The 13,470-nt window shown below is 45.5% G+C and overlaps 1 protein-coding gene and 1 pseudogene across 2 annotated transcripts in view; one reads left to right on the top strand and one right to left on the bottom strand.

The window, feature by feature from the left end:
* Positions 1-13,470, bottom strand: part of LOC135089350 (neurotrophin 1-like) — a 102,967-nt pseudogene that overhangs the window by 27,757 nt on the left and 61,740 nt on the right. The window lies entirely within an intron of this gene.
* Positions 11,502-13,470, top strand: part of LOC135089352 (neurotrophin 1-like) — a 2,696-nt gene continuing 727 nt past the window's right edge. Inside the window, exons 1-2 of the mRNA XM_063984917.1 lie at positions 11,502-11,590; positions 12,154-13,470. The exon at positions 12,154-13,470 is cut by the window's right edge and continues 727 nt beyond it. Of these exons, the coding sequence (XP_063840987.1) occupies positions 12,407-13,183 (777 nt within the window). The 5' untranslated portion in view covers positions 11,502-11,590; positions 12,154-12,406 and the 3' untranslated portion in view covers positions 13,184-13,470. The remainder of the gene's footprint in view (positions 11,591-12,153) is intronic.

The following is a 13,470-nucleotide window of genomic DNA, read 5'->3' as shown; positions in this document are numbered from 1 at the left end:
AGTAGTAGTAGTAGTAGTAGTAGTAGTAGTAGTAATAATAGTAGAAACAGTAGTATTAGTAACTGTTGTTGTTATGATAGCAATAAATGATGACAAAAGAACAAGAATATGAGCAACAACAACAACAACAGTAGTAGTAGCAGTAGTAGTAGTAATAGCAGTAGTAGTAGTAGTAGAAGCAATAGTATTATTAACTGTTGTTGTTATGATAGTAATAAATAATAACAAAAAGAACAAGAACATGAGCAACAACAACAACAACAACAACAACAACAACAACAACAGAAGTAGTAGTAGTAGTAGTAGTAGTAGTAATGATGATAGCAATAATAGAAAAGACAGCATCAACAACAACAACAACAACAACAACACCAACAACAACAACAACAACAACAACAACAACAACAACAACAACAACAACAACAACAACAACAACAACACACACGAAGGACTGACTTTTAAAGGAATATTGAGGAAGGATGAGAAGGAGATAAAGTATTACAAAGGATCGTGCAAAGTCATAGGTGTTTGTTAACATTTCTAAGAAAAAAGTGTGTGTGTGTGTGTGTGTGTGTGTGTGTGTGTGTATGTGTGTGTGTGTGTGTGTGTGTGTGTGTGAAATACTTATCCCTTACTTTTAAAAACGAAAAGTATGCAAAAATAACAAGACAAAAAGTGAAAAAGAAAAGAAGAAGAAAAGTAGAAGGGAGAGAAGAGATGAAAGAGGAAGGAATACCAGAAAATAATTACAGGGGGAAGGAAGAGGAGGGAAGGGAGAGAGAGAGAGAGAGAGGGGGGGAGAGGAAGCTGGGAGGGGAAGGGAGGGAAGAGGGAGGGGAGGGGAGATAAAAAGAAGACATTCAAACCCTCCTTCACCTCTCATCCCCCCCCTCTCTCTCTCTCTCTCTCTCTCTCTCTCTCTCTCTCTCTCTATTGGTGATGATGATGATGATGGTGGTGACACTGTAGTGGTTATTTATGTAATGGTGATGACGGAATGTTCGTACCGCTTAATTATAGTGATGGTGGTGGTGATGGTGATGGTGATGGTGGTGATGGTGGTGGTGATGGTGATAGTGATAGTGGTGGTGAAATGGTGTGGTGAAGTTGTAATGGTGATACGTGTTATGAAAATTACACTTGTGCACTGAAAAGAAGGAGGAGGAGGAGGAGGAGGAGGAGGAGGGGAGTTAATGGAGGGAGAAGAGGGGCAAAGAGAGGAGACGGGAGGGAGAGGGAGGAGAGAAGAGAGAGACAGACAGAAGGCAGTAAGGAGGGTTGACAGAAGGAGGAGGAGTAGGAGGAGAGAAGGAGGAGGAGGAGAGAAGAGGGGGGAGGAAGGGAGTAAGAGAGGGGGTCATGACAGAATGAGAAACACACACACACACACACACACACACACACACAGACACACACACACACACACACACACACAGTCCCGGCACCTTTATGTTTTGCTGTTGGCGCATTACAGCTTTGTTATGAGAACGTCATTACCTTCCCCCCCCGCCGTATGACCCCTCCCGACCACCACCACTACCACCACCACCGTCGCCACCGCCGCCGCCTCACGCACGCACGTACACACACATACACAGGCACACTTACACGCACACACAAGAACCAGAGAACTTAAACTATTAACATACCAGTGAAATAAATGAGAATAAAAGTAAGAATGAGGGAAAGAAATAAAAAAAAAGGAGGATAAAGAGGAAGAGGAAGAGGATGAACAGCGGATCAATACAGCATGCACACGGTGACGTCACGAACACGCAGATGAGGTAGGCAGCCAGGTGAGAGCAGGTGTGGGAAAGTAAATATAAACACTAAGGTGGACGCAGGGGGACACACACACACACACACACACACACACACACACATGACCACTGGCACCATGCCCGAGGAAGAACGAGAGAGGCACCAGGGGAATGTAGATAGGAAGGGGAGGGTGTAGTGGGTTGTGGGTAAGGGGTGTCTTCAAGGGGGTGTTAAGAGGGGGAGAGGCCAGAGGGGCGGGGGGAGGCAAGGGGAGTGTGTATGGTAAGGGGAGATGTAAGCAGGTCTTTGGTAGGGGGGGAATGGGAGTAAAGAAAGAGAGAGAGAGAGAGAGAGAGAGAGAGAGAGAGAGAGAGAGAGAGAGAGAGAGAGAGAGAGAGAGAGAGAGTAAGGGAAGCGGGTTAAGGGAGACGAGGTAAGGGAAGGGCGAAGGAAGGAGAGCAGAAATGAGGTGCCCATGAATAGGTAAGGTGAGGCAAGGCGTGTTCTGGAGATAGGCAGGAGTAAGGAGTCATGGGGAATATCTGATGATGGGGAGGCGTGGGTATGAATAAGAAGCACAGGAGGAGGAGGAGGAGGAGGAGGAGGACTAGATATGATTACAAAGGATACGAAAACAACAACAATCTTTTAGACTCTTGCATGGATGAGGAGGAAGAAGAAGGAAGCGGAGAAGGAAAAGATGATGATGAAGAAGTAGAATGACAGCAGCAGCAGCAACAACAACAACAACAACAACAACAACAACAACAGAAGGAGCAGGAGGAGGAGTACATGATAAGGAATTTAAGTAAACACGAGAGGAGAGGACTGTAAATCAACGAGGTGAATGAAGGATAAGAACTGCTGGATACAAGGCAAGGTGACAGAGTACAGGAACAAAGAATATAAGAAGCATAACAACATATAAGGTTAACATACAGGTACAGGTGAGATACTGAAGGTGAAATTGAATGGACGCAGGTGTAAAATTAAGAGACAATGGAAAAGTTTCATAAGAGTCACCTAGTGTGTGTGCCTGTGTGTGTGTGTGTGCCTGAGTGTGTGTGTGTGTGTGTGTGTGTGTGTGTGTGTGTGTGCCTGAGTGTGTGTGTGTGTGTGTGTGTGTGTGTACCAGCGCTCGCTCAACTAAAACGCAGTAAAATGTGTGAACCAGAGAGAGAGAGAGAGAGAGAGAGAGAGAGAGAGAGAGAGAGAGAGAGAGAGAGAGAGAGAGAGAGAGAGAGAGAAGGGGGGAGGGACAGGGATATGGTTAAAGATAGGAAGGAAATGGGGTAAGAGATAAGGAGGAGGAGGAGGAGAAGGAGGAGGAGGAGGAGGAGGAGGAGGAGGAGGAGGAGGAGGAGGAGGAGAGGAGGAGGGGATACGTACACAGTCACGTACACAAAAGAAACACGTGCATCTAAGTACAGGAAATGAGAGGATTGAGAGTAACAGATCTTCATGACTCTCTCTCTCTCTCTCTCTCTCTCTCTCTCTCTCTCTCTCTCTCTCTCTCTCTCTCTCTCTCTCTCTCTCTCTCTCCAGCATTATTCAGCCACTATTCCTTCGACTTTATCCTCTCTTCTTCCTTTTCCTCCTCCTCCTCCTCCTCTTTCAAGTAGTGTCACCTGGTACCACTTCTCCCCTCTCCTCGTCCTCTTCCTCCACTTCCTCTCTTCTCTCTCACAAACACCAAACTTGGTTAAAAAGAACTTTCATGCTGCAAATAAGACGAAATGCAAGCTCTCTCTCTCTCTCTCTCTCTCTCTCTCTCTCTCTCTCTCTCTCTCTCTCTCTCTCTCTCTCTCTCTCTTACGGTCAAGTCACAAAGGAGCACAAAGGTAAAACAAACAGCAGGAGATCCGTTGGTGGTTTTACACTCTGAATATTTGAGCTTAAGCAGTGTAGGATAGTAAGGACGAAGGTTCCTCATCATCTACCGCTTCTATTGTTAGTTTATTAGTTTATAGTAAGAAACAGACTGATAATAAAGGAAATAAAGTACAACGTATTATAAAAACTGAAGAATGTTTGTTGATAAAAGAGTTAAAAAGATATGATATATATATTTTTCCCATTATGTTTGCTCATGTTCTGTCAAAATTGAATAGCCTCTCTCTCTCTCTCTCTCTCTCTCTCTCTCTCTCTCTCTCTCTCTCTCTCTCTCTCTCTCTCTCTCTCTCTCAAACATTTAAAGGGTATTGCTACTTTCAGGCTTCCCCTCACCACACACACACACACACACACACACACACACACACACACACACACACACACACATACATACACAGTCCTCTTCCCTTCAGGATGTCAGGATGTCACATGCACTCCGGAAGCGATTCAGTTTCTCCAGATTACTTTCTTACTGTGGTAGTGTTGTTGTTGTTGTTGTTGTTGTTGTTGTTGTTGTTGTTGTTGTTGTTAGTGGTGGTGGTGGTAGTAGTGATAGTAGTAGTAGTAGTAGTAGTAGTAGTAGTAGTAATGATGGTGGTGGTGGTGGTAGTAATGACAGAAGTAGTTGTTATTAAAAGTAGCTACTATTATTATGAGTAGTAGTAGTAGTAGTAGTAGTAGTAGTAACAGCAGCAGTAGCAATAGCATCAGTAGCAATAGTAGTAGTAGCAATAGTAATAACAATAATTTTAAAAGTGCAATAAAAAGCTTAAAAAATGAGTGATTTAAATAAAGCACGTAATTTTTCACCAGTTTTCATACACGCAATAGCAGAATTATAACAAGCAACGATTACAGCTATGGAGTCTCTTCTTTTTATAGTATGGAGCCTTCACCTTTACTCGCCTGTTTCTCTTACTTTAGATTACATGCAACAGGTTACCACAGGCAGCCTCGAAGTTTGCTGCTGATCGTCCTTGCCTTGTAACAACGCTACTACTAATGCTAATGGCGGGAGTTAAGTCGTGGTGCAAAACATTAAGTAACCTTCTGTAGTCTTGTACTTTGTTTTGTTTACTTTCTCTCAGTCTTTGTTCAATGATGGGTAATGTATATTTTCTGTTTTCTCTCTTTCATCTTTCTTTTTTTGTTTCTCCCTCTTTCGTCCTTCTTCTTTTCTTACCCCGTCTATCTGTCCTCCTTCAGTTCTGTAAGGTTATCACACTCTGAAGCGTTTCGTCGTGTCATCTTTTTTTCTTTTTTTTTTTATTTTACTTTTCAACAAGCTGTACTGGAAGTCACTGGTGTCTTCAAAGGGTGTCTTCATGAATGCAGTGATAGTTTAACAATGAGAGATTTTCCTTTGAGAGCACGTCTATTCATCTCTGCGTCCTTTGAATGAGAGAACAAAGCGCTTCAGACCTCTCACCTGCTGACAATCTTATGTACAATCTTACATAGAGGACTTAAGACCGAAGACAAAACGCTACATATATTCAATAGATTTCCAGAGTAGAGGACTGAGGATAAACGACAAAACGCTAAATATTTCACGGATTGGATTTCCAGAACAAAGGACAAGATTAATAACAAAACGCTAAATATTTGACAGATTTCCAGATTGGAGGACAATATTAATAACAAAACGCTACATATCTAACATTTTCTGATTAAAGGAAAAAAAAATCGTGACAAAACGCTAAATATTAACCTGACTTCAAGATCAGAGGGCAAAATTAACAACAATACGCCAAATATCTAACTAATTTCATTATTAAAGAACTTATAATCGAAGACAAGAAGCTAAGTCTCAGTTAAGTGCAGCACGTTACCTGACTCCTGACCGCGACTACCTCCTCGCTGCCAGTGTTTACCTGCGCGGCATAAACCCCTGAGAATAGGAGCCATCCCCTTTACTCCGCCGCCGTGCACGTGAGCTGGGGCAGGTGACTCAGGCGGCACAGCTTTAAGAATGACTCGGGTGTGAAGGCCGTGAGTTGCCCCATCCCTCCCTGCCCCTCCCTGCCCCTCGCTGCCCCTCGCCTGCCTCTTCCTGCTTCCTCTTTCTGTCTTTCTGTCTTTTTTCTTTCATCTGTTCTTTCTGATTTTTCTTTTTCTCTCCCTCTTTTGTCTTTCCTGTTTCCTCTTTCTCTCTCTTTCTATCTGATTCCTCCTTTTTCCTTTCTGTTACTCTTTGTCTCTGTCTTTCATCTGTCCTTTTGATTTTTCTTTTTCTATCCCTTCTTTTGTCTTTCTTGCTTCCTCCCTCTCTATATCTTCTTCCGTTTCCTCTTTTCCTTTTTTGTTCCTCTTATGTTCCTTCCTGCTTCCTCTTTCTGTCGGTCTTTTATGTCCTTGCCAATTTTCCTTTCTCTCTCCCTCTCCTGTCTTTCTGTCTTTTGTCTTCCTCTCTCTCTTTCTATCTGATTCCTCTTTTTTCCTTCTGATCCTCTTCTGTCCCTGAATTTTGCTCATGACCCTTGCTATATCCCCTATACCACATAAAGACGTCTATCAGATCCGCTCTTTCCCTACGTCTCTCTGAGGGCTGCAAATTTAAAAGCTTCAATCTCCCTTCATGAGTAATACTTCTCATCTGTATATCTTTGTATTGATTCTAACAGACGGGGGAGTGTCTAGAGGAGCGTGCAAAAAGGTACAGGAATGAAGAGGGTGTTAGGGATTTAAGTCAAGCAGGTGCAGGTATGGTTGAAATGGCCGCCTCACCCTAACGAGGTCATCAGCGGCAAGGGAACGAGCGTGTGGAAGCCGCGGAGCATTTAGAGAAAATTTACACGTGGTTTCATCTTAGTGTTGTTTTTAAGAAGGTACGGAACAAGCGCACACCAGCTGGGACTGTTTGCTAGTTATTGACTGCTGCATTATTAAAATTTTGTGATCAATACACCAAATATGCACTCTCTATCTATCTATCTATCTATCAGTTCATATTTTTTACGTCCTATCTGTTTATCCATCCATTCACTTATCTACATATATCTGTCTACCTGCCTACATATCTATTTACCCGCTTATGTTTCCTTCATATACCTATTTTTCTATCTACCTATCTATATATCTATCCACCTCTCTACGTACTCACCTATCTACCTACCTACCTACCTATCTATCTATCTACCTCTCTCACGGGGGTCTCAGTCGGCCACCTGCGCGTCGTGACCCGGTGGTGAAAGGCCCTGGTGGTCACGACGGGCAAGGGCCGGAGCGCCGCCCTGCGTTGTGGCGCCGCACACAACACGCGCCTCATGTCAGGGACTAATGAGCTCACCTGTGCGACACACGTATAGGGAGACATCAATAATAGTGAGGGATGCTGAGGTGAGATACAGCAGGGCAAGATAGTGATTTATGCTTAAAATATGTACTTCTATTTATCCCTTTCACTGCTAAACAAATATCTTTATAATAAAGAGTTGTAAAAAAATAGATAAAATTAATAATACGATAGGTGGATACAGGCAGGTAGGTATGTTCCGTAAAGGGACGTCACACATGTAGACTGACGTGTTCTTGCAGCTTCCCTTATTTCCCTGTGTTCTTTGTAGTGAATGATAGATATATGTAAGAATGCTTTATACAGGGACTGCCACGTCTAGGCTTACTGACTTACTGCACCTTTCCCTTATTTTCTTACGGTCTTATGATCTTATTACAATGTTCTTATCTTTTATGTCTAATGTTCTTGTGTTTCATATCCGTTTTTATGTTTTATACCTAATATTCTTATGTTTTATGTCTTACGTCCTTGTGTTTAACTAAGATTCCTTCCCGCCAGCGACGTAGAAGGAGATGCAGGCGCTTCGTCAGGTTCCGAGCCATGAACTGTGTCCTTACCGCCACAGGATCTTACAGGATCTAGGACACGTTACAGAACTGAATATAAAGCAGCCATTGGAACACAGGCAGGGAGGGTGAGTCAGGCAGGGAGAGGGAGAAAGAAAGAGAGAGAGGGAGAGGCTGTTAAGTCATGCAAAGGTTGTGGTCAGTCATGCAACGGGGATGGCAAAGTAAGAGGGAGGCGCGAGTTATGCACGGGTGGTAATGAGTCTAGGGGGCGTTGTGGTGAATGGTGATGAGTCTAGGCCCTAGGGAAAGTGAGTCATAGTGGTGAGGAGTCCTGGGAAAGTGAGTCAGTAGAGGGAATGAGTTATAGTAGTAGGAAAACAAAAATGGTAATGATTTCAGGAAAGATATTGTGATGAGTCCGGTGAGGTGATGAATTTGGGACTGGTGATGATTCCCAGGGAGAGAATGAGTCAGAGTGGTGATGGGTGTAGAAAGAGTGGTGGTGAGTTCATGGAGGTGAATCACTGAACGATGGTGATGAATTCAGAAGTGGTGATGAGTCCTAGGGAGAGAGTGAGTCAGTGGTGGTGAGTTTACGTGGCGTGGTGATGAGTTTATAAAGGGTGATAGTGAATTTTAGGAGTAGTGATGAGTTCTAGTGAGTCAGAGATAGTGATGAGTCAAGATAGTGGTGATGACTTAAGGGGAGGCAATAAAGAGTGAAGAGTAAAGGGAGTCATCATTACCACCATCACCAAAAGTAGCAGTGATAAGTACGAGGAATAACTAATGAGTAATCTTCTAGGGATGATGAGCAAGATAAGAGTAAAGGTAGCAGTGATGAGTACAAGGAATGAATAATGAGTAACCTTCAAGGGGACGGCGAGAAAAGGGAGGAAAAGAACGCTGGAGGCAAGACAAGTAAACCGCGTCCCTTTGTGGTTGTGAGTCCGTGGCGTCAGATTAATTAGAGCCGCGTGAGTGAGTGGGTCAAGGTGGGGCGCTGACGGAGGCCCTGCGCGGTGGGAGGCGGGAGGTGGGGCGTGACCAGACCGGCAGAAGGAGGGCCGGTGCTGCTGTGCTAATATTGACGCCGCCACGCTGCCCTGACGCCGCCCACCGTTTGAAAAGCAATTAATGTCTCTTTGGTGTTTGCAGAGCTGCCCGCGACCATCCCCCGGGCTCTGACACCCACGCCTCTCCGGTCTTCCCTACGCCGCCTCCACTGCCCCACGCCGCCGCCACCCACGCCTCACTAGCTTGGGCCTACGGGGGAAGCAAAGACCGCCTTTCATCAGGTCTGTGGGAGTGTGACGAGAATTACACATACATACAGTATACACATACACACGTGCGACCCTTAGCGTTTATACCTCCATAAAACACACACACACACACACACACACTAGAGCGGCCTATCGTTTGCATTACCTCCACAAAACAAACACACACACACACACACACACACACACACACACACACACACACACACATGAAACTCCCACCTTCCCTCCTTCCTTCCCTTCCTTCCTTCCTTCCTTCCTTCCTTCATTCCTTCTTTCCTTCCTTTTTAATCTCTCCAATCCTTCCAGTCTAACCTTCCCCTTCTTATCCCCTCCTTCTAATCCTCCCCCAAACCTTCCTCTTCTTCCTCCCCCTTTCTACGTCTCACCAAACCTTCTTCTTCCCCCTTTTTTCTACGCCTCCCCAACACACCCCTTCTACACTACGTCTCCCCTTCCCCTCCACCCCTCCTCACACTACCTGCCATCAATCAGCGCACAGGTAACACACAGGCAGGAGTCTATAGGTACTTGACCCACACACCTACACCCCCACACCCACACACACCTTCGCCCTCAACCATGCGGCGTGAAAAATATATGATGCAAATGAAGCTACGTAAGATTCTGATGGCGGGGAGTGAAAGTGCAAACACGTGAAGCCTTGCGAGCAATGAAGCGAGTAGCACTGAGTTAATGGGGGTGAGTAAGGGTGAGTACGTGTGAGTAGGGCGTGGTAAGGGTCCCAGGCCGCCCCCGCAGTGGTGCCTAAAGAGGTGCAAGGTGCCATGACCCTAGTGAGGTGAAATCAGTAGCGTAGCGTGCCTCGGTGCATCAGTTCAAGGGAGGGTGTTGTTTGGGGAGGGTGTTGTGGTGTGTTTGAAGGAGAGAGAGAGAGAGAGAGAGAGAGAGAGAGAGAGAGAGAGAGAGAGAGAGAGAGTGTGTGTGTGTGTGTTAATATAAGTAAATTATCTTTAAAAATTAGCACTGAATCACACATACGTACTACTATCACCACTCTCCTCTATCTCCTCCTCCTGCTCCTCCTCCCCTTTCTCCTATCACTACCACAACCACCACCACCACCACCAGTATTACCACACTGCCACCACTACTAAGATACACAAACAAACCTTTTTCAAACACCACCTCCTCCGCCACCACCACCACCTCCTCCACCATCTCCTCCTCCGCACCCCTCTCCTATTCAGGCACTAACAAACCAATCTCTGCTCGGCCATAACCATTCATCAGGTAATTGGCCACGATGTAACAAGGATACCTAGGCTTTGAATCGCTGGCACAATGATTAACAAGTTGACCTAAGTATTTAAGACGCTAGGTTCGAGTTCGAAAGTTAGCTGATGATCTTACTTTGCAAATTGGTCACTTATGGGCAAATGAGGGCATCTGGGAACACCTGGGAGCCCCGGAGGGTAAGTAAGGTGATTCAGGGCGCCCTTGTTGTCTGAGCTAAGTGGGTTTGTTTACTTAAGATGAGGCGAGGATGAATGTGTAAAGAGAAGCGTATTTTAGTGCGTACTACTATTACTACTACTACTACTACTGCTACTACTACTACTCCTACTATTACTACTACTACTTCCTCCAACTCCGTCATAACAATAACTATCTTTTCCTCTTTTTTCTTTCTTTTTCCTTCACGAAGCTGACCTTGAGCCTGGAAGCACCTTGTCAGCACCTCGTTTTCTTCGCACTCAGGCAGCTCAGGAGGAGGCACTCAGTTGAAGCGTAATAATGAAGTAAGTAGTAATTTTGCAGGTCATAATTTGAGCCCTAAGAAGATAATGATGACTTAAGCTGAGTAACGGAAGAGTGAATGAGCGAGTGAATGAATGGACTAGCTAATGATAATATTTGACGCCCTAAGAGAATAATGGCAATGAGTGAAACAAGGTAATGAATGGACGAGTGAAAGAGTGAATGAACGAATGAATGGACCTGGTATAAAAGGTTATAATAAAATTCTGAATGCAAAAATTAGCGACATTAGAAGAAAATTATGATCATTTAAGATGTGCAATAAATGAATCAATAAATGGGCGAATAGATGAAAGCATGAATGAATGAATGAATGAATGAAGGAAGGAAGGAGTGAAGGAATGAATAATGAACCTGATCCTTTTATCTAGAATCTTTTTTCCTTTCTCTATTTTTCTTTCCTTCTTTTCTTATTCCCTTCCCGTTCCTCTTTCTTCCTTCCTTCTAAGACCCATCTACGCAACTTCTTTTCCTTATCTTCTTATTTCCCTTCCTCTTTTACTCTTTTCCTGGGTATGTTTTCTTCCTTTTATCCATCATTTTCTTCCTTCCTTCCTTCCTTCCAAAATCCATCTCTTTCCTTCACTTTTTCTCTCTCTTTCTCTTCATCTCTTCCTCTCCCAAAACTTATTTCTTCAATTATTCTTTTATTCTTCCTCTTTCTTTTTCTTCTCCTTTTTTCGTACACCTTTCATTCCTTTCCTCTATAATCTATCCTTTCTTCTCCTTTTCCTTAATTTTTTTCCATCTTTCCCTCTCTTAGACTCCTCCTTCCTCCATTTCTTCTCCTTTACCTCTCTTCCACTTCATCCATCCAGAACACCCATCATCTCCCATCTTCTCCCCTTCTTCTCTCTCTCTCTCTCTCTCTCTCTCTCTCTCTCTCTCTCTCTCTCTCTCTCTCTCTCTCTCTCTCTCTCTCTCTCTCTCTTTACTTTCCCTTTCTCTCTGTACCTTCCTGAGCAACCCCACTCTATATATATACCCAGGTACCTGCCCCGTAACCCTCAGTGGCCAGCTTGACGCCGTAAGGGAAGGTCAGTCCCATGGCTCTCCGCATCTTGGTGAGTTCAACATAGGAAAAAAGAAAATAGAAAAAAAATGTTGAGTGAAATTCGTGATTTTTTTTTCGTAATAATGGATTTTCACTTTTATTTATGATTTAGGTCAAGGATTTTTTTATTGGTCTGATTTTGTGACTAGTGCTGCTGGTGCTACTACTACTACTACTACTACTACTACTTTCTCGTCTTCTTTCCTTCGCTTCTTCCTCCTCCTTCTTTTCTTCTTTTTTCTTCTTTTCTTTTTCTTTGTCTCTTTCTTCTTCTCTTTCTGTCTTCTTGTCTTTTTCTACTTTTTCTTTTCTTTCATCGTCTTCTTCTTTTTGTTCTTTTTCTTCTTCGACAACTGATATTACCACCGCCACCACCACCACTACTCTGTAGCCATTACCTCACGACACGCCAAAGAACTTCTCTAATGTTCAAACTTTCCCTGAGCACTCACTTATCTCAATTGGAGGCTTGTTACAGAGAGAGAGAGAGAGAGAGAGAGAGAGAGAGAGAGAGAGAGAGAGAGAGAGAGAGAGAGAGAGAGAGAGAGAGAGAGACCTCCTACCCTCCCTCAGATCGTGGTGGCACTGGTGGGTGTCGCCGCTTCAGAGTCCGTCAGTCACGTGTCCATCTCCTTCGGTGGACAGCAGCCCGTCAGCTACAAGGTCCGCCAGCACGCCCGCCACGCCGCCCACGAGCCGCCAGATGCCCTGAGAAAGCCGCCGAAGACCACAACCTATGCCACACCCCCGAAGAACCCCACCCAGGCCGTGACAGAGCCCCCCAGCACCCCCGCCACGACCCAGAGTCCCAGTTCGCACCCCACCCATGCCAGCGCCCCCATTACACCCGCGTCTGCCTCATACGCCCCGCAGACAACAGAGGCCCCCGCCAAACACTCACGACCCGGGAAGAAACAGCCCTCGCCGCCACGCCCTTCGCCGCCTTATCACCTCGCTACATCTCACGCCCCGGCCCCGCACATACAGCCTCGCTCACGCCTCACCTTACAGCTACGCCCCTTCATATCGCCTCCCCGCACCCCCGCACTATACCTACGTCCCTACCTACGACTCCAAGCCAGTCTACTACCCGCAGCCTGACCTCCCCGCCTGTGCAGAGCTGACCAACGACACCTACTGCACTGAGGACGAGGACTATCCGAAGTATGAGATCAAGCAAGCGATTAGATACCATTTGGATAAGTTCAATCATCTCTACGCTGATGTGGCTGACCTCAACACCGAGCTGTCCGTGGAGGGGCCTGAGGAACCTGAAGAGGAGACCTACCTCTGCCCCTCCGTCACCGCTTACGTCAAGCCGCTGCGGGCTAAGAACACTGAGGGCAAGTGGCGCGTGGTGGTGAACAACGTGGACATTCACTACGAGACGGTCACTCAGACAGCCCGCGTGGAGCAGTGTGAGGGCCATGACCCCTGCCCCAAGGTCCCCCACTGCTACGACTCCAAGTGCCTGCAGAAGTCCGTTTACCACCGCTTCCTCGTCTACGACCCCTACGACCAGTACTTCCCCTTCGCTGTGGAGACCTTCAAGCTGCCCGCCAGCTGTGCCTGCCTCCTCGGCGCCTCCTCCTTCGACCACTAACCACCACAACCACCACCATCACCACCACCACTAAACACCGCACCTACAAGCACAAATGTGTTACCTGCTTCTCACAACACCTGAGCTAACTTTGCCTAATCAAAGGGTGACGTGTGGGGGACAGGTAGCCTCACACCTGAGCCACGAGGTAGTGATTTATTAAGACCGCACAGGTAGAGGCAGGTACCGTAGATCCCACATTAAGAAGCACTAAATATTCTGTACTAAGGATTCCTCCGTGAGATTCCCACCCATCTTAAACCAATACCTAATCTAACATAAAATAA

The sequence above is a fragment of the Scylla paramamosain genome, chromosome 32 (assembly GCF_035594125.1).
Source record: "Scylla paramamosain isolate STU-SP2022 chromosome 32, ASM3559412v1, whole genome shotgun sequence".
Taxonomy (NCBI): Eukaryota; Metazoa; Arthropoda; class Malacostraca; order Decapoda; family Portunidae; genus Scylla; species Scylla paramamosain.
This window is presented reverse-complemented; position numbering and strand designations above follow the sequence as displayed.